At 36.1% G+C, this 18,680-nt stretch overlaps 1 protein-coding gene and 1 long non-coding RNA gene across 2 annotated transcripts; one reads left to right on the forward strand and one right to left on the reverse strand.

Moving 5' to 3' along the window:
• The first annotated feature begins 8,525 nt into the window (after positions 1-8,525).
• LOC110771845 (trans-resveratrol di-O-methyltransferase-like) lies at positions 8,526-10,534 on the forward strand. Its single transcript, XM_021976197.2, has 2 exons — positions 8,526-9,589; positions 10,137-10,534. The coding sequence occupies exons 1-2, from the start codon at positions 8,717-8,719 to the stop codon at positions 10,443-10,445; spliced, it is 1,182 nt and encodes a 393-aa protein (XP_021831889.2). The 5' UTR covers positions 8,526-8,716; the 3' UTR covers positions 10,446-10,534.
• A 434-nt stretch (positions 10,535-10,968) lies between these two features.
• On the reverse strand, positions 10,969-13,503 carry LOC110771850 (uncharacterized). The gene is made up of 2 exons (XR_002528940.2): positions 13,057-13,503; positions 10,969-12,109 (listed from the first exon to the last, which is right to left on the reverse strand). It is a non-coding gene; the product is annotated as an uncharacterized LOC110771850 (long non-coding RNA).
• Between the last annotated feature and the right edge of the window lie 5,177 nt (positions 13,504-18,680).

Consider the following 18,680-nt stretch of genomic DNA (forward strand, 5'->3'; position numbering starts at 1 on the left):
TAGGCACTCAGAAGGACCCGTCAATCTAGGCATCCCCTGTGCTAGCAACAACTATGGTGAAAGTATGTGAAAACATCATAATCAAATAAACAGCAAATAGCAAATAATGATGACTAGTCAACTATAAGAACACAAACCCAAAAATACATAACATCAAGCGATGACTAGTCAACTGTCAAGAACACATACCCTGAAAATAACAGATCTGCAAACCATAAATTCTTCACCCAGAAACCCACCGCTGGGAAAAACTGGGGGTCATCAACTGACCAGGCAATCTACTAAGCAAAAAAGATTCTTATAAAGAAACACAAGCAAGCTCAAGAAATCATAGATCTATTTAGGAAGATGAGCTATATCTCCTTTGTGCAATCTTCTTCTCCAACTTAGCAAAACCAGCAGCTTAGTCCTTCATGGCAATGACAGCTCCTTCTTTAGCTCTTTCATCCCATGGCACTAACTAGCTAGCTCAAACTTAGACAGAAACCAAAATTTGGATTCAAGGGGAAAATGACCAATTTCTTCAAGAAACCATACTCTTGAAGAAATCAATCTTGAATCTAACCTAGAGATATATGAGAGAGTGTTTGTTCTAGCTAGATGCAGATTTCATATTTCAAAAGCAGTTTTCGAAAATCGATTTAGAAAACTCATAGATGAAAATGGTGGTTTTCTCTTGAGGAAGAAGAAGAAGCAAAATGATGGAATCAATCTTGAATATGACCTAGAGATATATGAGAGAGTGTTTGTTCTAGCTAGATGCAGATTTCATATTTCAAAAGCAGTTTTCGAAAATCGATTTAGAAAACTCATAGATGAAAATGGTGGTTTTCTCTTGAGGAAGAAGAAGAAGCAAAATGATGGAAGAAACCTTTTCAAAACTTCCCCTCAAAAGTGATGGCTGCCAAATGAGGAATCATTTGGCTTTTACCTAAAAATTCTTAGGTCAGAATAGTACACATGGCAGCCGGCAAAAATTTGTAGAATAGGACAAAAAGGTTTGGTAAGATCCAGCTGGAAACCAGTGAGCTGGAAAACTTACTAATGCAAAAGATGACTAGTCATACGAAAACAAGATGACTAGTCATACGAAAACAAGATGACTAGTCATAATCTTAAGAATTCTAATGAATGAAATGCATAAATTACCTTTGTCAATTTGATTGATCCTCCACAAGATAACAGCCAAATAAGAACACTTATTGCAACTATTCTTAATCTAAACTTGAGCTTGGGTAATTATAATGTATGTCCTATTATTGTCAAGGGAAGTCAAAAGAAACACTTAAAAAGCATAAACTCAACAATAACGATCAAATTGAAACAACACGGACCTTAGTGGTAAAAGTGTTAAACCACATAGACCCAAAGTAACTTTTTGCCTAGTTATTAATGTTATTTTGATGAATTTGTATTAATTGTACCTGGTCAAGGAGGCATTTCATGAGGTGTTATTACGGAGAGATATTTTTGTTTGTATCGACTTCAAATGCTTGTGTATATCGATCAGTTTGTGTTGTCTTGCCAAAGTTAGATCGCACGAGGTTTGAGATGCGAGCCTCTAGAAGATGTGGCTCCCCTTAGTTCCTTCATTCTTCAACAACATGTCTATCAGGGCCTGGAATGATAGGTCCCAGGTTTTTCCAAGTACTATAGCCTAGACCTCATGCAATCCTTATTCATGTGCATCCCTTGATTCTGTTCTTGATTGTCAACATAACAGGTTTGTCAATCTTTGTGTTTGGAGATTAAGTGTCACAAGTACGAGTCATGGTAACATATACTAGAAGGTTTTTCTAGGTTTTGTTAAGACCGGTTATCCCGCTCATCATGTTAATTATGTGTCGTGGGCTAGTTAATGGCTTTAATGTGTGTGTTGCTTGGGCCAATACTCAATCAACGACTAAAGTGGCCTATGACCTAGAAGATAGGAAATCAACGGCAGCAAGAGAGGAGCAACAGGGAAGTTTACGCAAGAGGCGATCGATCGCAATGGCCATGTGATCAATCAGTTTCTTCTAGTGGGCCGCGACGATGTTGTGTTCCAAGCAATCGATCGTATGAGGAAGTGATCGATCACTTCGTCCTTATTTTGTTTGCATGCTGAACGTGGGTTTTTTTGTTTTTTTGTTTCCAGCAGTTTTGACGTGGCTTTCCTATTTTATTGGGGTTTCTTAACCTAATTAAATAAGATTTTGGTTTCCTATTCTTGTTTGACTTGTAACCTAAGTCCTATGCATTATAAAAAGGACTTTTGGGGCTATGTTAAATTAGCTGAGCTAAAGAGAGGTCGGGGAATTTAGAAGAAAGAGTAACAAGAGAATTTAAGAGGGAATTCTTAGGTGTTTATAAAGAATCCAAGGGTTTGAGCAAGGGTGAGAGAAAAGAGAGCTAGGGTTCTTGTGAGAGCTAAGGGGGTTCTTGATTGTAACGAAAATTGTTCTTACATACTAGTGAATTTCTCGAGTGGATCACCAAAAGATGTAGGCATGAGGTCGAACATTATAAATCTTTGTGTTCTTATGTGTTTTGCTTACTCTCTTCGTTGTGTGTGTGTTTTATTCTCAAGGAGTTTGTGCATAATCCGGGTACGTAGTCTGATCAGTTCATAATTGTATATCAGTTTGCACCCCTCTAGCTTATGATTTGGTTATGTTATTGAGTTAAACTTGTGTTTTTAATCCCTTTTCTGTTTATCATTCAGCTCATTGGGCCTTAGGTAGCAATGGTGGCTTTGGATAGGAAAAGATGCAAAATGGTGCAAAAACGAGCAGACTGAGTTAGCAATTTGTTTCGGCCTTAACTTCCTCCTCCCAACTTGTATTGGCCCAATTTATATGTGGTTGGAAAGAAGAGATTCTGAACTGCAAGATGGACTGCTAAAACGTATCAATTGATGAAGTAAAGCCCAATCTGTGGGCTCATCAAAATGCACACCATACATTCCAGTCTTTTGTTCGGCAGTCAACTTGTAAGGCCCAAAACGTACACTTGTGCTGCTCAGATGGGAATGCATTCTTCATACAAGTTGTTCCAATGGGTGTCTATTATGACATATCCAAATTTTAGCCCCATTGGATACAGATTGAAACCTCTTCCTACACCAAGCCTGGTTCAGAAGAATCTTTTATTTCCAGCAACCAAAAGAAAACCCACATGGGTTGGCAGCAAAAGGCAGCCACAATTGAACACCTTTGAACACCCATGTGAAGAAAGCTTGAGGTGCAGCAAAAGAAGTATTGGATGGGATTGATTCCAACCACACTAACATAGACAAGATAAAGTGGGAGTTATGGATTGTATTAAAGGAGGAATGGTGGTGTTGGATTTCATCATGACGTTCCTCCTTCTTAGCCCTATAAATAGATAAGTCTTCAAGCTACAAAATTCACTTCAGCCATCCTCCACACTTCCATCATTCCATTAACACATCCAGAAATCATCCTCATACACTCCCATCAACCCCATACACTCTACCAATCAACCCAATACTCTAAACTGCCCCAAATCACCAAAACAACCCCAGAAAACCTCCCTTCCATTTCCCTACGAATTTCCTTTTTCTTAGCCATCACCACTCACCCAAACTCATCCCAAATCACCTACTAGCTGTCATACATCATTCTAGACGTGGGGAAGCTCTTGGAGAAGCATTAGACGTGGAGAAGCACTTGAAGAAGTCTTGGACACCACAAGAACTTCAGAAAAGGGGTTTTTCTACTCTTATTGCATTCCTTATGTTTTCTCATTTCTATCTAAGTTTCTTTTCCATTATGAGCAGCTAATTTCATAACTAGGGCTTCGATGTAACTGTTCGGTTCATTTTTACACATGATTTTTCATGTTATTCACCCACTATTTTGAGTTAGTTCTTGACATTTTATAGCTTTTTACTTCCTTTTTGTGTTTTCTTAGATTTTGCCTTGGTTGGGATGAAAATGAGCTAAAAGTGCATTATTAGTTATAAATTCTGTTTTTGTTCATTTTCGTAGGTCAACTTCTTGGCCTGGGATCAACATGCTCTGGTGCTCGGATGAGGTCATGATCTTCATGAGACTTGTTCCAATGGATGTTAACTACAACATATCCAAATTTGAGCTCCATTGGACAAGTATTGCCTATCCAACCAATCCATCATGTTACCACAGTTCTGGAAATCCGGATTTGGCCAGCTTTTACCTCCCTTGTGTCATCTTAACTTCTTGTTACCATAACTCTTGGTAACAAGGAATTACATTTGTAAAATAGATATTTTCTGAGCTTTTGGCATCTTTGTGAAGTCAAAGCTCCATCATGGCAAGGGGACAATGGGCTAAGGCTTTATCAAAGGTGGTAGTTTTATATTAAAAGGTAAAAGCTGGAAAGGAGGAGAGAGGGAGGAGAAGTCAAAATTGCAATCTGATATTGGGAGCCTTTTGATCGTGGGAAATGAGGCTATTCCACATTCTACACAACTGGAGAGCAGCTTTTGGGGAGCTAAGAGCAAGGAAGGAGAAGGAGGTGCAGCCAAGGAAGAAAGGAGAAGACTTCCACCATTGAAGACTTCAAGCTTTCATCATTTCCAAATCTGTAAACTCCTTCTAGTTATATTTCGAGTTTGTATTTGGAATAAGTATGAGCAACTAAACTCCATAGCTAGGGCTTAGGTTGAAGCCCTAAACATGATTACCTTATTGTTTTGATGCTTGAGTGTATGAATTTCTAGATGTTGTTGATGAACCCCATTCACTAATTGAATTTTATGATTTGTGTTTGCTTCCTTTGCTTAATCACCTTAGGTTGTATGCATGTAGCTAAAGTTGAGAAGTTGTGTAAGATAACCAAGAACACAATTTCTAATTAGCAACAAATGATTGAACTTGTTTAAGTGAGCATCATGTGAATTGGTTTCTTGACAACAATTGATGAATTCCAATTCACCAAATTAATCTATCCTTGATGTGTGTTTTCCTGATTGATTACCTTTGAAAGCATGCTTCTTGAGGTTGTTGGGATTATGTGTATCTTCATGTTTTCCTAAGCAATAGATGGATGGAGTAAGAACCATCCATGTGAATTGGTTTCTTGAATACCTAATGTAAACACCATGCTATTAGGGTTCTTGTGATGTTCATATTCTCTTTGAACTTAATGGGTTTTCCTTGCAATCGAATCGAAGTACGAACCATACCTAGGTTCGGTTATGAGGAGGGCACAAGTATTGTAGCACGAACCATGCACTTTACGTATATTAGAGAGAATCAATGCGTCTTGAGCCACGACCCATGGTCTTGATTGCGAACATCTTCATCAATACATTTAGAGTTCATCACTTGAGTATCCATGAACACGGGTAGAATTGTTTAGGGTGGATTCCGAAACCCTAGTGTTTGTTACATTTTAATTTCACTTTTTGATAATTCATCTCTGCCATTCACATTTAAATTCAAAGTCCATTTACTTTCATGCAATAGAAATAGGTCACTTGAACCAAATCAAAAAACCCCCCCAATGTGTGTGTGAGTTGCGTGTTTGACACGTTTTGTGTCTTTGTCACTGAATTTTGTTTGTTTCCGTAATTGTTTTGGACTTTTGGTCCGCGCTGTGTTCTTTCATTTTCTGTGCTGATTCCAACCGTATAAAGAACGTGAATTTTGGATAAACGGTTGGAAAGTTATAGGTCAAAAACTGGACAGAGGTCGAAACTGAAAAACAGAGAAACGAATCTGTCCAAATGGTGATAAACGGGTGATAGAAAGTGCTGTTTGTGTTTTTCTTTGTTTTCTTGTGTTGTTTCATTTCTTTTATCTTCCTTACTTCATTTTTAGTTTCCAATTTGTATTGTGTTTGTGTGTTGTGTAAAATTAGTGTTCTTTACGTACTCAAATTAGAACTTATAGGAAACCGACAAGTTCTTCGTGGGATCGACCCCGTACTTACATAATCTATACTTCATTAGATTCGTGCACTTGCGGGTATTTTTAATTGGTTGTTTGCACATTAATTTGTGTCCTTTTAGGAATGCAACAGTAACCTAACATGAATATTCTGGGTTTATAAGTTTCAAGTTTGGAGTTTCAAGTTGGATTCATGATTCATGTTTTTATTCATTATGCTTATCAGTTAATATACTTGTTTGAATGATTGATCACCATTAGAACTTGTATGTTAGCTATCTTGGTTTGAATCAAGAGTAGACACCATGCTTTGATTCAAATTGAACTATGAATAGGAAGAGTATGTATGGACATTCGACAACAGGGATTAGATACATGCTTGGTTGTTTAAATTATTCTTCTATGCTTAATGGGTTCCTAATGCTTAATTTAGGTTAGACAACAAATGATCAAATTAGGGAATTAGGAACACAAGGTTAGAACTAGACATCATGGCCTAATCATACTTTAGCTAGAATCAATCTTTGAATATGAATTAGACTTGTTACTTGACTCCTTATAACCTAGAATTGAATTGTTATGGTGATTCGAATGCCCTAGTCTCCAAATCTGTTTTCCAACTCTTAAAACCACTCTTTCTTACATTTGTTTACTTGTTTTTGTTTGCAATTTCATTTTGCTTCTTTTGTTCAACAATCACAACCACTCTTACTTTAAATTCTATTTTAGACATAACCTCCTACTTTCTTGAATTTGGTAATCTAAGTACATAACTAGTTTTAACTTCTCAGCCTTCGTGGGTACGACCTCGTACTTGTCTTGCTATACTACTAATTGCCCCGTACAATTGCGAGTTAACATAATATTAACAACATAGTCCATCAACGATAAGGTCTTGGAGTGTTTGCGCAGTCATTCCCTTATATGGCATTGCTTGAGTTCAGAGGTATTTGGCCAATGCTCAGCCAAATTTCTCTATGGGGTTGGTAGAGGTGAATTTTTTTGGAACCTGCTTGAAATGATGTTGTTTGTTTCTAATCAATGTGTGGTTAGGAGTAGATTACTTTCCCACCTGCCCTTGAGAGCAATTTCCTCCAATAACCTTCGTTTTTGTTCACATGTCATTATATTAATTGGTTGGTGAAATCTTGCTACCACAACATTTAGACAATGACCGAATGCTTACCGACCAAATATTGTTTAACAAAGTGATAATTGATTTTAACATGTTTTGTGTTAAGTGATATACAATTGATTAAGGGTTAATGACTCAAAGAACTTATATTGTCAAACTCGAGATAAGCGTGTAGCAGATGTGGTAATGTATAGCTCCCATTATTAATTCCATGTCATTCATCCGATATAGTGCTTTCCCAGTTCTGCAAGAAAATTTTCAAATATCTTTCATAAATATCCCATGTGGAAGTTGTGCTGGGAGTAACATGTGACCATCACACACTGATTGACTTATAGCAAAAGCTAATTGAAAAAGGAAAAAGAAAAGAAGAATAGCTAGCTGTTTTAATCCCACATGCTTCATATGCTTGTTCATGCTTTTAGTGTTTGCTTGTTTGGCCTGCACTAGCTACTTGCATTCATTTATATCACAGTGATATGATAACGTATTTAATTCGGCATATATATATTTTAAGAACCACTTTTTACCAAAAACACGATTACATGACCGTGTAGTCTTGTCTGAATTTTATAATTCCTACCCTTGTCCCCCTGCAATTAATATTTTAGTCTTTTAATATGATCTTCCATATCAATTATTAGGCATCGACATTATTAGTGGTACAACAGCGACCCCCGTAAGAATATTACTGTTATTGGCAAGCAATAATATTAGATTGATAAAATTAATTACTATATACACTGTACACAATGAGAATAATATGTAAAGAAATCAACCTGGGTATATTTAAAAATCACGCACATAAGCCAAAATACAAACATGTATATAGGGTCAAAATTAGGAGACACTTTTTGACACAAACTATAACCCACTTGATTAGCCATTAGATGAAACCATTTTGAACGATAGTTATGTTAAATATGTTCATTATTTGTCCCACATAAAAAATTTATGGAATCTTGCCATGGGTCTATAGAGAATTAGGCTACTTCCATTGTCAATTAATTTTGGAGTAGAACCTCAAGTCAAACTTTGGTCTACCCCACTGCCCGTCCTTCATCCTTTTGGATGACTATTAAGAGTGCAACAACCACATGCTTTGAGTATTTCTCCACTATGTCATTAAGCCAACAAACTGTTAACTATTAGCTTTGAATCAATTGTATAAGAGTTCTTTTGGTTCCTCAATTTCTAGAAATTTCTATAATTTGATGCTTCATAAACCTTCTTGGTGTGGTTCCATGGAGTTTGGGGTTTCTAAGTTCTCTTCATAAACCTTCTTAGATTAGTATCTCTGAATATTTGAGGTTCTTCATGCTTTCAAATTTGAGAAAGAAGGGATAGAGGAGAGAACCGATAGAGAAGAGTTTTTCTTCTCTGGGTAAGGAGAGAATATAATTATTATTGAAGGAGGAATACATATTATATATAAAATATTACATATACATAATAATTAGATGAAACTTCACTTTGTCAATTTCTCCCTCCCACTTCAAAGTTCAATCTACAGAAACTTCCTTCTACACATGCATAGCATATTAGCATATAAGTACGGCCCTTTCTAGTATTATTTACTTAAATAATTGGGATGTGGATTGTGTCGTCGGCAACGACTATATAAGCAGATCCCCAGTATAGAAGACATAAAATAAGAGCCATCGGTGTTCTTAAGCTACACATATAAACATACACACTTAGATAAATGGCTTTGAGTAATGATAAAGTGAGTGCTACTAGCCATGAGCTTCTTCAAGCTCAAGCTCATGTGTGGAATCATATCTTCCAGTTCATAAACTCCATGTCATTAAAGTGTGCAGTTCAATTAGGCATCCCAGATGTGATTCACAACCATGGCCAACCCATATCCCTTTCCAATCTCATTTCCGGCCTCAATGTCCACCCTTCGAAAGGTCATTTCATCGCACGCCTCATGCGAATCCTCGTCCACTCCAATTTCTTTGCACAAGACCAGCAAGTTCAGCTACCACTTCTTCCAAACAATAATAACAACAATGAGAATATTGTTCATCAGGATCTTGATGATGAAGAGGAGGAAAAAGCTGTTGTGGTGTATAGCCTAACACCAGCTTCCAGGCTTCTCCTCAAGGAAGGTCCATTAAGCACCACACAATTTTTACTTATGATTCTTGATCCAGTAGTGACAGATCCATTTCATCTAATGGGAACTTGGTGCCAGATGAACAATCATGGAAATCAGGATCATCCAGCTTCCCCATTTGAGATGGCACATGGAAGGCCATTTTGGGGTTTGGCTGCTCAGCAACCAAAGTTTGGTAGCTTGTTTAATGAAGCAATGGAGGCTGACTCTCAACTGCTTGCAAGGGCAGTGGTTGAAGAGTGTGAAGGAGTTTTTGAGGGTTTGAATTCCTTGGTTGATGTTGGAGGTGGCACAGGAACCATGGCGAAAGCCATTGCCAAGGCCTTCCCCAACGTCAATTGCACTGTCTTTGACCAACCACATGTTGTTGCAAACTTGCAAGGGACTCACAATTTGGATTTTGTTGGAGGAGACATGTTTGAGAAGATACCCCCAGCAAATGCAATTTTGCTCAAGGTAATTATAAAACTCAATTATTTCTCTCATTTTTATTATTCCTTAATTTCCGAATTAATTGTTACCTTGTTGTTAGTAAACACATCTCACCCTTGCCTTTGCAGAATTTTCTAAACTCGTCCTTGTTTTGCTTGGCTTTCAATCCGAGCTTTGTATTTAAGGAATTTTTATGGAGTTTAATAATAAAACTCAAAACGAAAAGACAATCTTGTTGAAGAGTGTAAAGTCACACATTGGAAATTTAGACAAAATGTATAACATATGCCCTTTTATATAAACCCCACACCAGCTTGGACTATGCTGGTGGTTAATTTGGGGTAATATCGATGTTGTTAGTAGTGGTCCGCGAGTCTGTCCCTCTGAAATCTTAACAAACTTTACTATTCATAAATAAATTAGTAATGATGACATGTCAATCGATGCATGTACAAAGTATATTAAGCAAGTACCGTATGCTAATTCTATGCACAGATGTGGTTGTGAGTACAAATTCAATGCTTACGTTAAAGTAATTAACCATTAATTAATGTATGGCATCAATGATCAGTGGATTCTGCATGATTGGAGTGATGAGGAAAGCGTGAAGATAATGAAGAAGAGTAGAGAAGCAATTCTGAGCAAAAATGAAGGAGGAAAGGTTATCATCCTGGACATAAATGTGTCTTCAGATAATAAGAAGATGGATAAGAAATCAATTGAAACTCAGCTCATGTGGGATATGTTGATGATGGTCGACCTCAATGGCAAAGAGCGTAGTGAAGCAGAGTGGGAAAAGCTCTTTTTGGCTGCTGGATTCTCTCACTATAAGATTACACATACATTGGGCCTAAGGTCTCTTATTGAAGTTTACCCTTGAAAAAAAGCATCACCCTTTTAATTGCATGTTAAGTGCATGCGAATTTCATGAAATAAACCCTAAATCTATTTTACCTCTTTAGGTGTGTATATGCACATATTATCTAAGTTTGGATGCTTCCTTCTTCTTTGTAATCTTTAAAGTTTATGATTTATCTAAAGAAATAAAAATGGTACGCAGTACCTCTCAGTCTAATAGTGTTTCTTAATGACATGGAAGAAGTTTTAAGTTCAAAACACACCACCTCATTAGTAAAATTTAAAAAAATAAAAATTTGATGCCCCAAAAAGAAAAAGGAGAAGCCCAAATGCATGATGGACCAATAAGACATACGGCCATGAATGAGAAACAGATTACATGCTAATTCCAATCAATTTTTGGGAGTTAATTTAAAAAATAAATAGTTAACAACAATTGAAGCGTGGTTTCCTACGAATTTCAAGCCATGAAAAGGACCACAGTCCACGTTAGCCTTGTGCAAGTTGTTAGTAGAATAAACAGTCGATAACAAACAACAAACATCTACAAGCAAAAACACATGTTTCCAAGAAAACCAATTGTTTATACCATATCTGACTGGCCAATCAATGAATGACACATGGAACAAGGGACCCACAAGCAGATCCCACAAACTTGATGATCTATTATGTCCCACAAAGTACTATTGACAAGCGGCAAGCCTTCGACAACTCAGCCAACCGATCACAGCTAAAGACTGCGCTTTAGAGTAATTTCTCACAAAGACACGTGGTGCCTCCTCAGGCAATGCTTGCAATCCCACATCGAAATATCACTCAAGATGCACACCCCCAAGGTCTATAAATAGGGACACAAGTCCTCAAAATGAGGTAACTGTTACATTCGGCTACTTAGCCAACACTTTGTCCTGATCACTATTCACTCAGTACTTAATACTAACTTAAGCATCGGAGAGCCTTCAGGCGGTACAACACTGGTACCCAAGGTCTCACTGTCCATTCTTTGTTTCGCAGATCATCCACTATGTCGAAGAGTGCGCAGATTCGAAGGTGACATCATCACTAAGTTGGGCTTGAAAGTGTTCGACCATTTTTGTGCATCAACAGTTTGATGTCGTATGTGGGAATCATCATTAATCAATCCACAATATTTACCTAGCCAAGATGGGTACTTCCTTTATTTCGCTATTCCTACCGTTTGATGAGTCACCATTTGACAAACAGGGTTGGGCGAGTCCAGCAATGCCCCCTCGCACAAGTGTAGGTCCCGCTACACTACAAACAACTACCGAAGTTGAGCTCCTGGCTCAAATCCCGATGTTACAACAGGATATGGTGAAGATGCAAGAACACAACAAGATCCTTTCATCCAAAGTGGATGAAACTCAGAAGTAACTCAATCAGCAGCAAACCCAGAAAATTCAGGCCGATCAGTCTCACTAGAGTGTATGCACTCCCAATAGGCAAAGGAAGGGGAAAGGCACGACGATTGCCGAACCTACCCCTTCCAAGCAATTAGTTATCCCTGCTCCCAAGAACAGGCCACATCTTCCCCAAAAGGTCCATTCCAATTGTCGGCATAGACTAATGGATCGACGGGAGAAAAGGGGCGAATCGCTAATCAGAATTGAAGCACGACTTAATGATTCTCGAATGCGGGTATTGTTGTGAATTTTGGATATATACCTGCAAAACAGAGGTTAATCTAAACACAAATTATACTCGAAAGTGCACAAGGTCAATCGTAATTTAGCAAGGCAAACACGAAGTCATTCCCACAAGGATTGAGTTCTTAACTTCGAAATAACTAAACCTAATTTAACTTAACAAACACTTAAAAGAAATTAAAATGGAATTTAAACATGTAACTTATGCACATAAACACAAAGGGGGTTTTTGAATAATTGATTTGAAGGAAAATAATAAAACAACTAACTTAACTTGACTAACACACAAGAACACAAAGGGGGGTGATGAAGATTGGATTTTCCTGTAAACCAAGTGATAAAATTAAACCAACTAGCAAATAGATAAAACCAATATCACAACAATTAAACTGATGGAAAGACTAAGGCGATGACTCCACCGCTAACAATCCTACTTTCTTTTCTTAGTGGATTACTATCAATTCATCAAACCATTATTGAAGGATGTTCTCTCTAATTTATGAATCAATCTTGTCAAGGTATCAAAACATGTACTCCTATATGCAATCTATCCTGCCAAGGCATAAATTTCACATATAACAGCCCATTAAGCATAAGAGAAATTTAGCAATCAAGCAACCCTAGTGGATGGTGTTTCCCTCCTAGTTCTCTACTCCTTTTAATCTTAAGTCCAACAAAATTAGTGGATGGTGTTTCCCTCCCAATTTTGCTCAAAGATCCAATTACAAATCCTTAAAGATGACCAATCAATAAGAATTTTGAAGATAGACATACACAACACACAAAGATTAAAAGTTCAACAAGGTTTGACAATTGATAGCAACCAAATAAGTACTACAAAGTATTCATGTTAGGGCTTCATCATCAGCCTTAGAATAGAAATTAGAATCCCATGATAAAAGTCATAATCACTGAATTCAGAAATAGTAAAATTGCAAGAAAATAAGGGTAAAGATTGACAGATACGGTACTCCCTACTCCTCTCTGCTGCAGTCACGCCCAAATAGTTGTAATCCGTCCTTCCAAATTGCTGGACTTCCTCTCTTTTATAAGGCCAGCTTCCTTGCCCAAGAAGGAGATCTCCAATCGCCGAATCAGCCAACAAATCGCTGCATCAAATTCTTTCCTCTTCTTGTAACTTGAGTAAATTGCACGGCCTCAAATTTGTTTCCTGTTCGCTCCTCTTTCTTAAGTTTTCCTTCATTCCTCTTTCGAATTTCTGGTCTCTCAAAACTTGAAGGAAAAACCCAATTACCCAATACATCTCATGAAAAATCTGCTGTATGAATTTGGATTTGCAACCAAGTTCTTTCTGTTTCTCTAGCCCTCGTTGCCGACAAAGAATAGGAAGGGTGAATATGTGCTTTAGTCTTGAGAGCTAGCCACATTGCCCTTGGGGTCCACCAAACTCCAATAGTCATTAGCCTAATAAAAAAAAACAAATTGCATTAATAGAGAACATAAACTCTTTTATAAATTTTAATAACAAACCCAAAGTGTAAATTCTTGTTTAAATGCCCTATCAAATTATTATTTTGGTAACTAGTTCATTTTTGGCATTTTTAGTTCACTTAAGCCCAACACTTGCCAAAGTACAAATATAAACTAATTAGCCCAAAATATAATAAATTAACTGCTAACAAATATAGTTTTAGGGATGAAAATATTGAGAATTACGTGTCTATCAAATAAACACGAACTTATATTTGCTAGTCCTTCAGCAAAACATAGAAAAGAACATAAAACTAACTGCACCAAAAACCTACTACTATTGAACAGCAGCTTCCAAGAGTTTAGCCTCAGAGCAATAACACATCATGACAATTTGAAAATACAATGAGCCCATATTACCACAGTAACAAACTAATGAACATTAGTAGCAATTCTAGGCATTATCCAAATCCCAAACAATTTCCAAAACATTCATGCTGGATGTGTGTATGTGCATATAGCTATTGTCAATGCAATTCCCAATTTTAGTCTCTACACAAATCAGATCACCAAATGAAAGTATGCTCACTGCTACAAAAAACGAAATAGACGACGGGGATCCACCGTCGTTGTAATGCTTTGAAATCCGTCGTTAAATCGACTGCCGTCTATTTGGGTGTCAAACTACGACGGCTTTTCACCGTCATTGTTTATCTGTAAAGACGACGGTTTTTAAAGAAAATCGTTGTTGTTTAAAGGTAAAGATCGTTACTTATATGATGAAAGACGACGGTTTTAAAAACCGTCGTGTATTGTATGTAAAGATGACGGTTAAAAAACCGTCATCTTTACATACAATAAACAACCATTTTTAAAAAAAACAGTCATCTTTACTTCACAATAGACGACCTTTTTTTAAAAAAACCGTCATCTTTACATATAATAGATGACCCTTTTTAAAAAAGACCGTCATCTTTACATATAATAGACGACTCTTTTAAAAAAAAAGAAGTCATCTTTACCTATAATAGACGACCTTTTTTATAAAAACCGTTGTTAATTATCTGTAAAGATCATGATTTATTATAAAAATCGTCGTCTAATAAGTTCCCAAATTGCTACATTTTAGTTCTTTTTGATTTCCTATGATGCTATACAATGATTTTAACTAGAAAACCAACCATAATTCTTTATTAATGAATATATACACTCAAAAATAGTTTCTTTCATAAAACTTGAAGATTCAATAGTTATTACATAGTTAACCAATCTTTATTTTACAACAAACATAATTCCTAACAAGACCTACATACTCCTAATCCAAGCCTTCCTCATCCAAACATACAAATGATGCACAACTGAAGTCTCCTCCATCATCCCTGTAAATAAATCAAAATGACAAAGAGAGAAAAAAAAAAAGCTAAGATTATAAACATAAAAAATTAGGTGGAAGAGAAATTTTACCATTGGACCATATTTCCATAGAAAACTTGTAAAATGAGCATAAAAAAGACCATCGAGAACCTGCAAAAGAAAAAATATATAAATAAAATGATAGTGAAACGAGAAGGTAACAAATTTTCAACAAAAAAAAAACATACGACTCACATAGAAAACCTGCAAAAGAAAAAGTTATAAATCTGCAAGCTTCCTCCTCATCTCTTGATAATAAAATCAGAAAATCTAAAAAGAAACCAGAAATATATAAAAAAATATGTAAACAAACCAGACAAATCAAGAGAGACAGAAAATTTGAAATCAGGGAGACAAAGAACATACTAGAAACGCAAAGAGACTAATCCAGAATTCACTAGCAAGATATAGAAGGGTATTGAGAGATTAGGTGACTTTCAAATCAAACCTTTCAACCAGCTTTGATTCTCAAATACAGAACCTCCCTCTACATCTTATGGATCTGCGAAAATCTCTCAACTCTTTCATTGATATTGATTTTTTGATGATTTTGTAGAGAGTTTCATGAGAGTGTTTTAGAGAGTGCAGGAGGGTTTCACGGAGGGAGAGAGAAGGTTTTCAGAGACGGGGGAAAATCTGAAAATTTGTCGAGTGCGAATTCACTTAAGTAGCCTTTTTTTAGCGTGTTTTAAAAGACGACGCTTGTTAATGAGAGATAAGGTTTTCAAAGACAGGTGAAAATTTGAAAATTTGTTGAGCACGAATTCACTTAAGCGGCCATTTTTTAGCGTGTTTTAAAAGATGACGCTTTTTTAAAAAAAAAACCGTCATCTTTACATATAATAGGCGATAGTTTTTTTTTTATAAAAAGCATCATCTTTACATATAATAGATGACCCTTTTATAAATAAAAAAAATCGTTGTCTTTACATATAATAGACGACCCTTTTTAAAAAAAACCGTCATCTTTACTTCACAATAGACAACCTTTTTTTTACAAAAAAGCGTCATCTTTACATATAATAGACAACCCTTTTAAAAAAAAACCATCATCTTTACTTCACAATAGACGACCCTTTTTTACAAAAAAGCGTCATCTTTACATATATTAGACGACCCTTTTTAAAAAAAAACCGTCATCTTTACTTCACAATAGACGACCCTTTTTTACAAAAAAGCGTCATCTTTAAATATAATAGATGACCCTTTTTAAAAAAAAAACCGTCATCTTTACTTCATAATAGACGACCCTTTTTAAAAAAAAACCGTCATCTTTACATATAATAGACGACAGTTTTTTCAAAACAACCATGTCTTTACCAAAAAAAGGACACTTGATTTTTAAAAGACGACGCTTGTCATATCTGCTGTCGTCGTTTTTTGGTTAGATTTTAACTCTGAAGAAAACCTTTTTAATAAGACGAGTTTTTTTATTTGTGTGCGTCGTTATAAAAAAATATTCAATAGTACCTCCGTTTTTTAGTTGTTTAAGTCACTTATCCACGACGTTTTTTTTGTTACCGTCGTCTTTTTAAACGCAACGACGGTTTTTTCTTCTACTGTCGTCTTTTTTTGGTCGTCTTTTTCACTTTTTGTAGTAGTGGCTTCAACTTCAAACCTCACTAGATATTTCCCTCAGAATGAAAGGACTTTGCATGGGTGGTAATGTCAGGCTAAGGTCAAGCCTCATAAAAGAAAGGATATGGATGCAATGGTTCCCGACAAATTGATAGACTTCCTAAAAGTAAGATCAGCATATAGTTACTCCCAATCCAAAACAGGAGCAGCAGTCTCTTTGTTTGTTTGTGACCTTTTCTTTTTTCAGCTTAAAATTCATCTTTTCTTTTGCTGTTTTTTTTTTCCCTTTGTTTATTTTTTAAACGCAGCTCCACACAGTACTATCAGGAACTCTGCTAAACCACCCATGAAGATCACTGAAAACTGCCAAGAATTGTCTATCAGTTTCCCAGAAAATGATGAGAGGGGAAAGACATGAAATTAGGAGCATGGTAAGGAAAATATGGCTAACAAAGAAAACGACTGGATATAAGTTTCGAGGGGGTTACTACGGATAAACAATCGTACAGGTAGGCAAGAAAGGCTCAACCGATCCAAAAATGGCCTATATCACTTCCCAAGCTTCATGTGGATATTTTATGCGTCAAATAAATATAGAAGGAATTCTAGTGTTAAATATCCAAATTCAAATGTTGTTTTCAGTACTTTACCAAAATGAAGCATAATGAGATCACAACAACAATCAAAAAAGTCAAGAAAACATAGCGGTAGCATCTTTCACTCAAAATAAAATGCTGAGGGTCAAAAACTCACAATGGTATAAGTCTCCACTAATTATCAAATGACTCTCCAACTCATGCAAATTCCTTAACCGAACATAGTTATGTGAAAACGTATTGTTCCAGCATAAACATCATAGAACAAATCTGTAAAAAGTATAATGCCCAAAACTGACACTTAATTTTCATCAAAAATTACAACGCCAATATGGGTGTCACAGCATTTCCCAATTGCTTACGCCATGTAAAATTGGAGCTCATCATTGTGATAACCGTGGTAGCCATTGCAAGAATGAAAAAGAAAGTAATTAAGCAGAGAAAGAATAGGAAACCTCTAGATTGATTTCTCTAATTCTCAGAATATACAGAATGAATCCTATTACAGAGAGACCTAGCTTTTATATGTTGCTCTATACTAACCATCTAACTATATTGGAATCTAATCATGTGCTATTAATTACAATGCAGCTGTAGTGATATAACCATTATTTCATACATTTTTATTATCTTTCTCTTAGATTCTTGCTATGTTCTTGAGTGAGTTTAGTCCATTTTTACTTAGTTTTGTGTTTTACTAGGTTTGAAGAGTAAAGATGGAAAAGCAAGCAAAAGGAGCAATTTTGGGATTGAAATATAATGTGAAATTCTGGGAGCAGAATGTGCTTTGCAGAACAGTCAACTTGACAGAATATACTGTACTTCCTCAGAACGAACCAGATGTTGAGCCTTATATCGTTGGAAAGATACACATGTTAGCGTTTTGTATAATTTTACGGTTCGTGATTCGGACATGTGTGGAGAGAGTAGTGGCCGTTTTAGTAAACACAGTTCGGGCAGAATGTGTTCTGCGGGTTTTGCAAAATAATCCTTTTGAAGTTCAATCCTTGGAGTTTAATTTGTGTCAATTACATTTGGGAAGCGTCTACAAGGATGTGGAGTTATTTTCTAAGGTCTGATCCTATATTTGGTAGGATTTTGGATGCCAACTCATCAAAGACAATTGAAGCCAAACTAGGAAAGCATAATTACCAAGTCAAAAGAGGATTTGTTCCTTATTTAAAGAAGACCAAAAAATAGGGTTCTCTCATGCTGGAGTTGGAAGGAGAGTCAAAGAGTCGCTGCCATCATCAAGTTCTCGAGCTTCGTCACAATCCATAAGTTTTATTTTATGTTTTCTAGTTTTTCAATTATGTTTTCTTTGAACATGAGTAACTAAATTATTCTCTAGGGCGAGGATGATGCCCGAGCATGGATAGTTATGATTTCTAATGTTATTTAATGGATTCTAAGTTTCTTTTAGATGAATGTTTAATCACTATTTTAATTGTTGCTATTTGTTTAAGTTCTTTGACTAGTCACCTTAGGGCTTTGCATCTAGTAAATTGGAAGATGAATTTGAGGCAGAACTCGCAACATAATTCAATTAGCTTATTGTGATTAAGTGTGGTG

Source organism: Prunus avium, chromosome 3 (genome assembly GCF_965620075.1).
Source record: "Prunus avium chromosome 3, drPruAviu1.hap1.1, whole genome shotgun sequence".
Classification (NCBI taxonomy): Eukaryota; Viridiplantae; Streptophyta; class Magnoliopsida; order Rosales; family Rosaceae; genus Prunus; species Prunus avium.

Coding starts and splice junctions, on each gene's coding strand:
- LOC110771845 (XM_021976197.2), top strand. CDS start 8,717: ATGGCTTTGAGTAATGATAAAGTGAGTGCTACTAGCCATGAGCTTCTT. Junction 9,590..10,136: donor CAAATGCAATTTTGCTCAAG/GTAATTATAAAA, acceptor ATCAATGATCAG/TGGATTCTGCATGATTGGAG.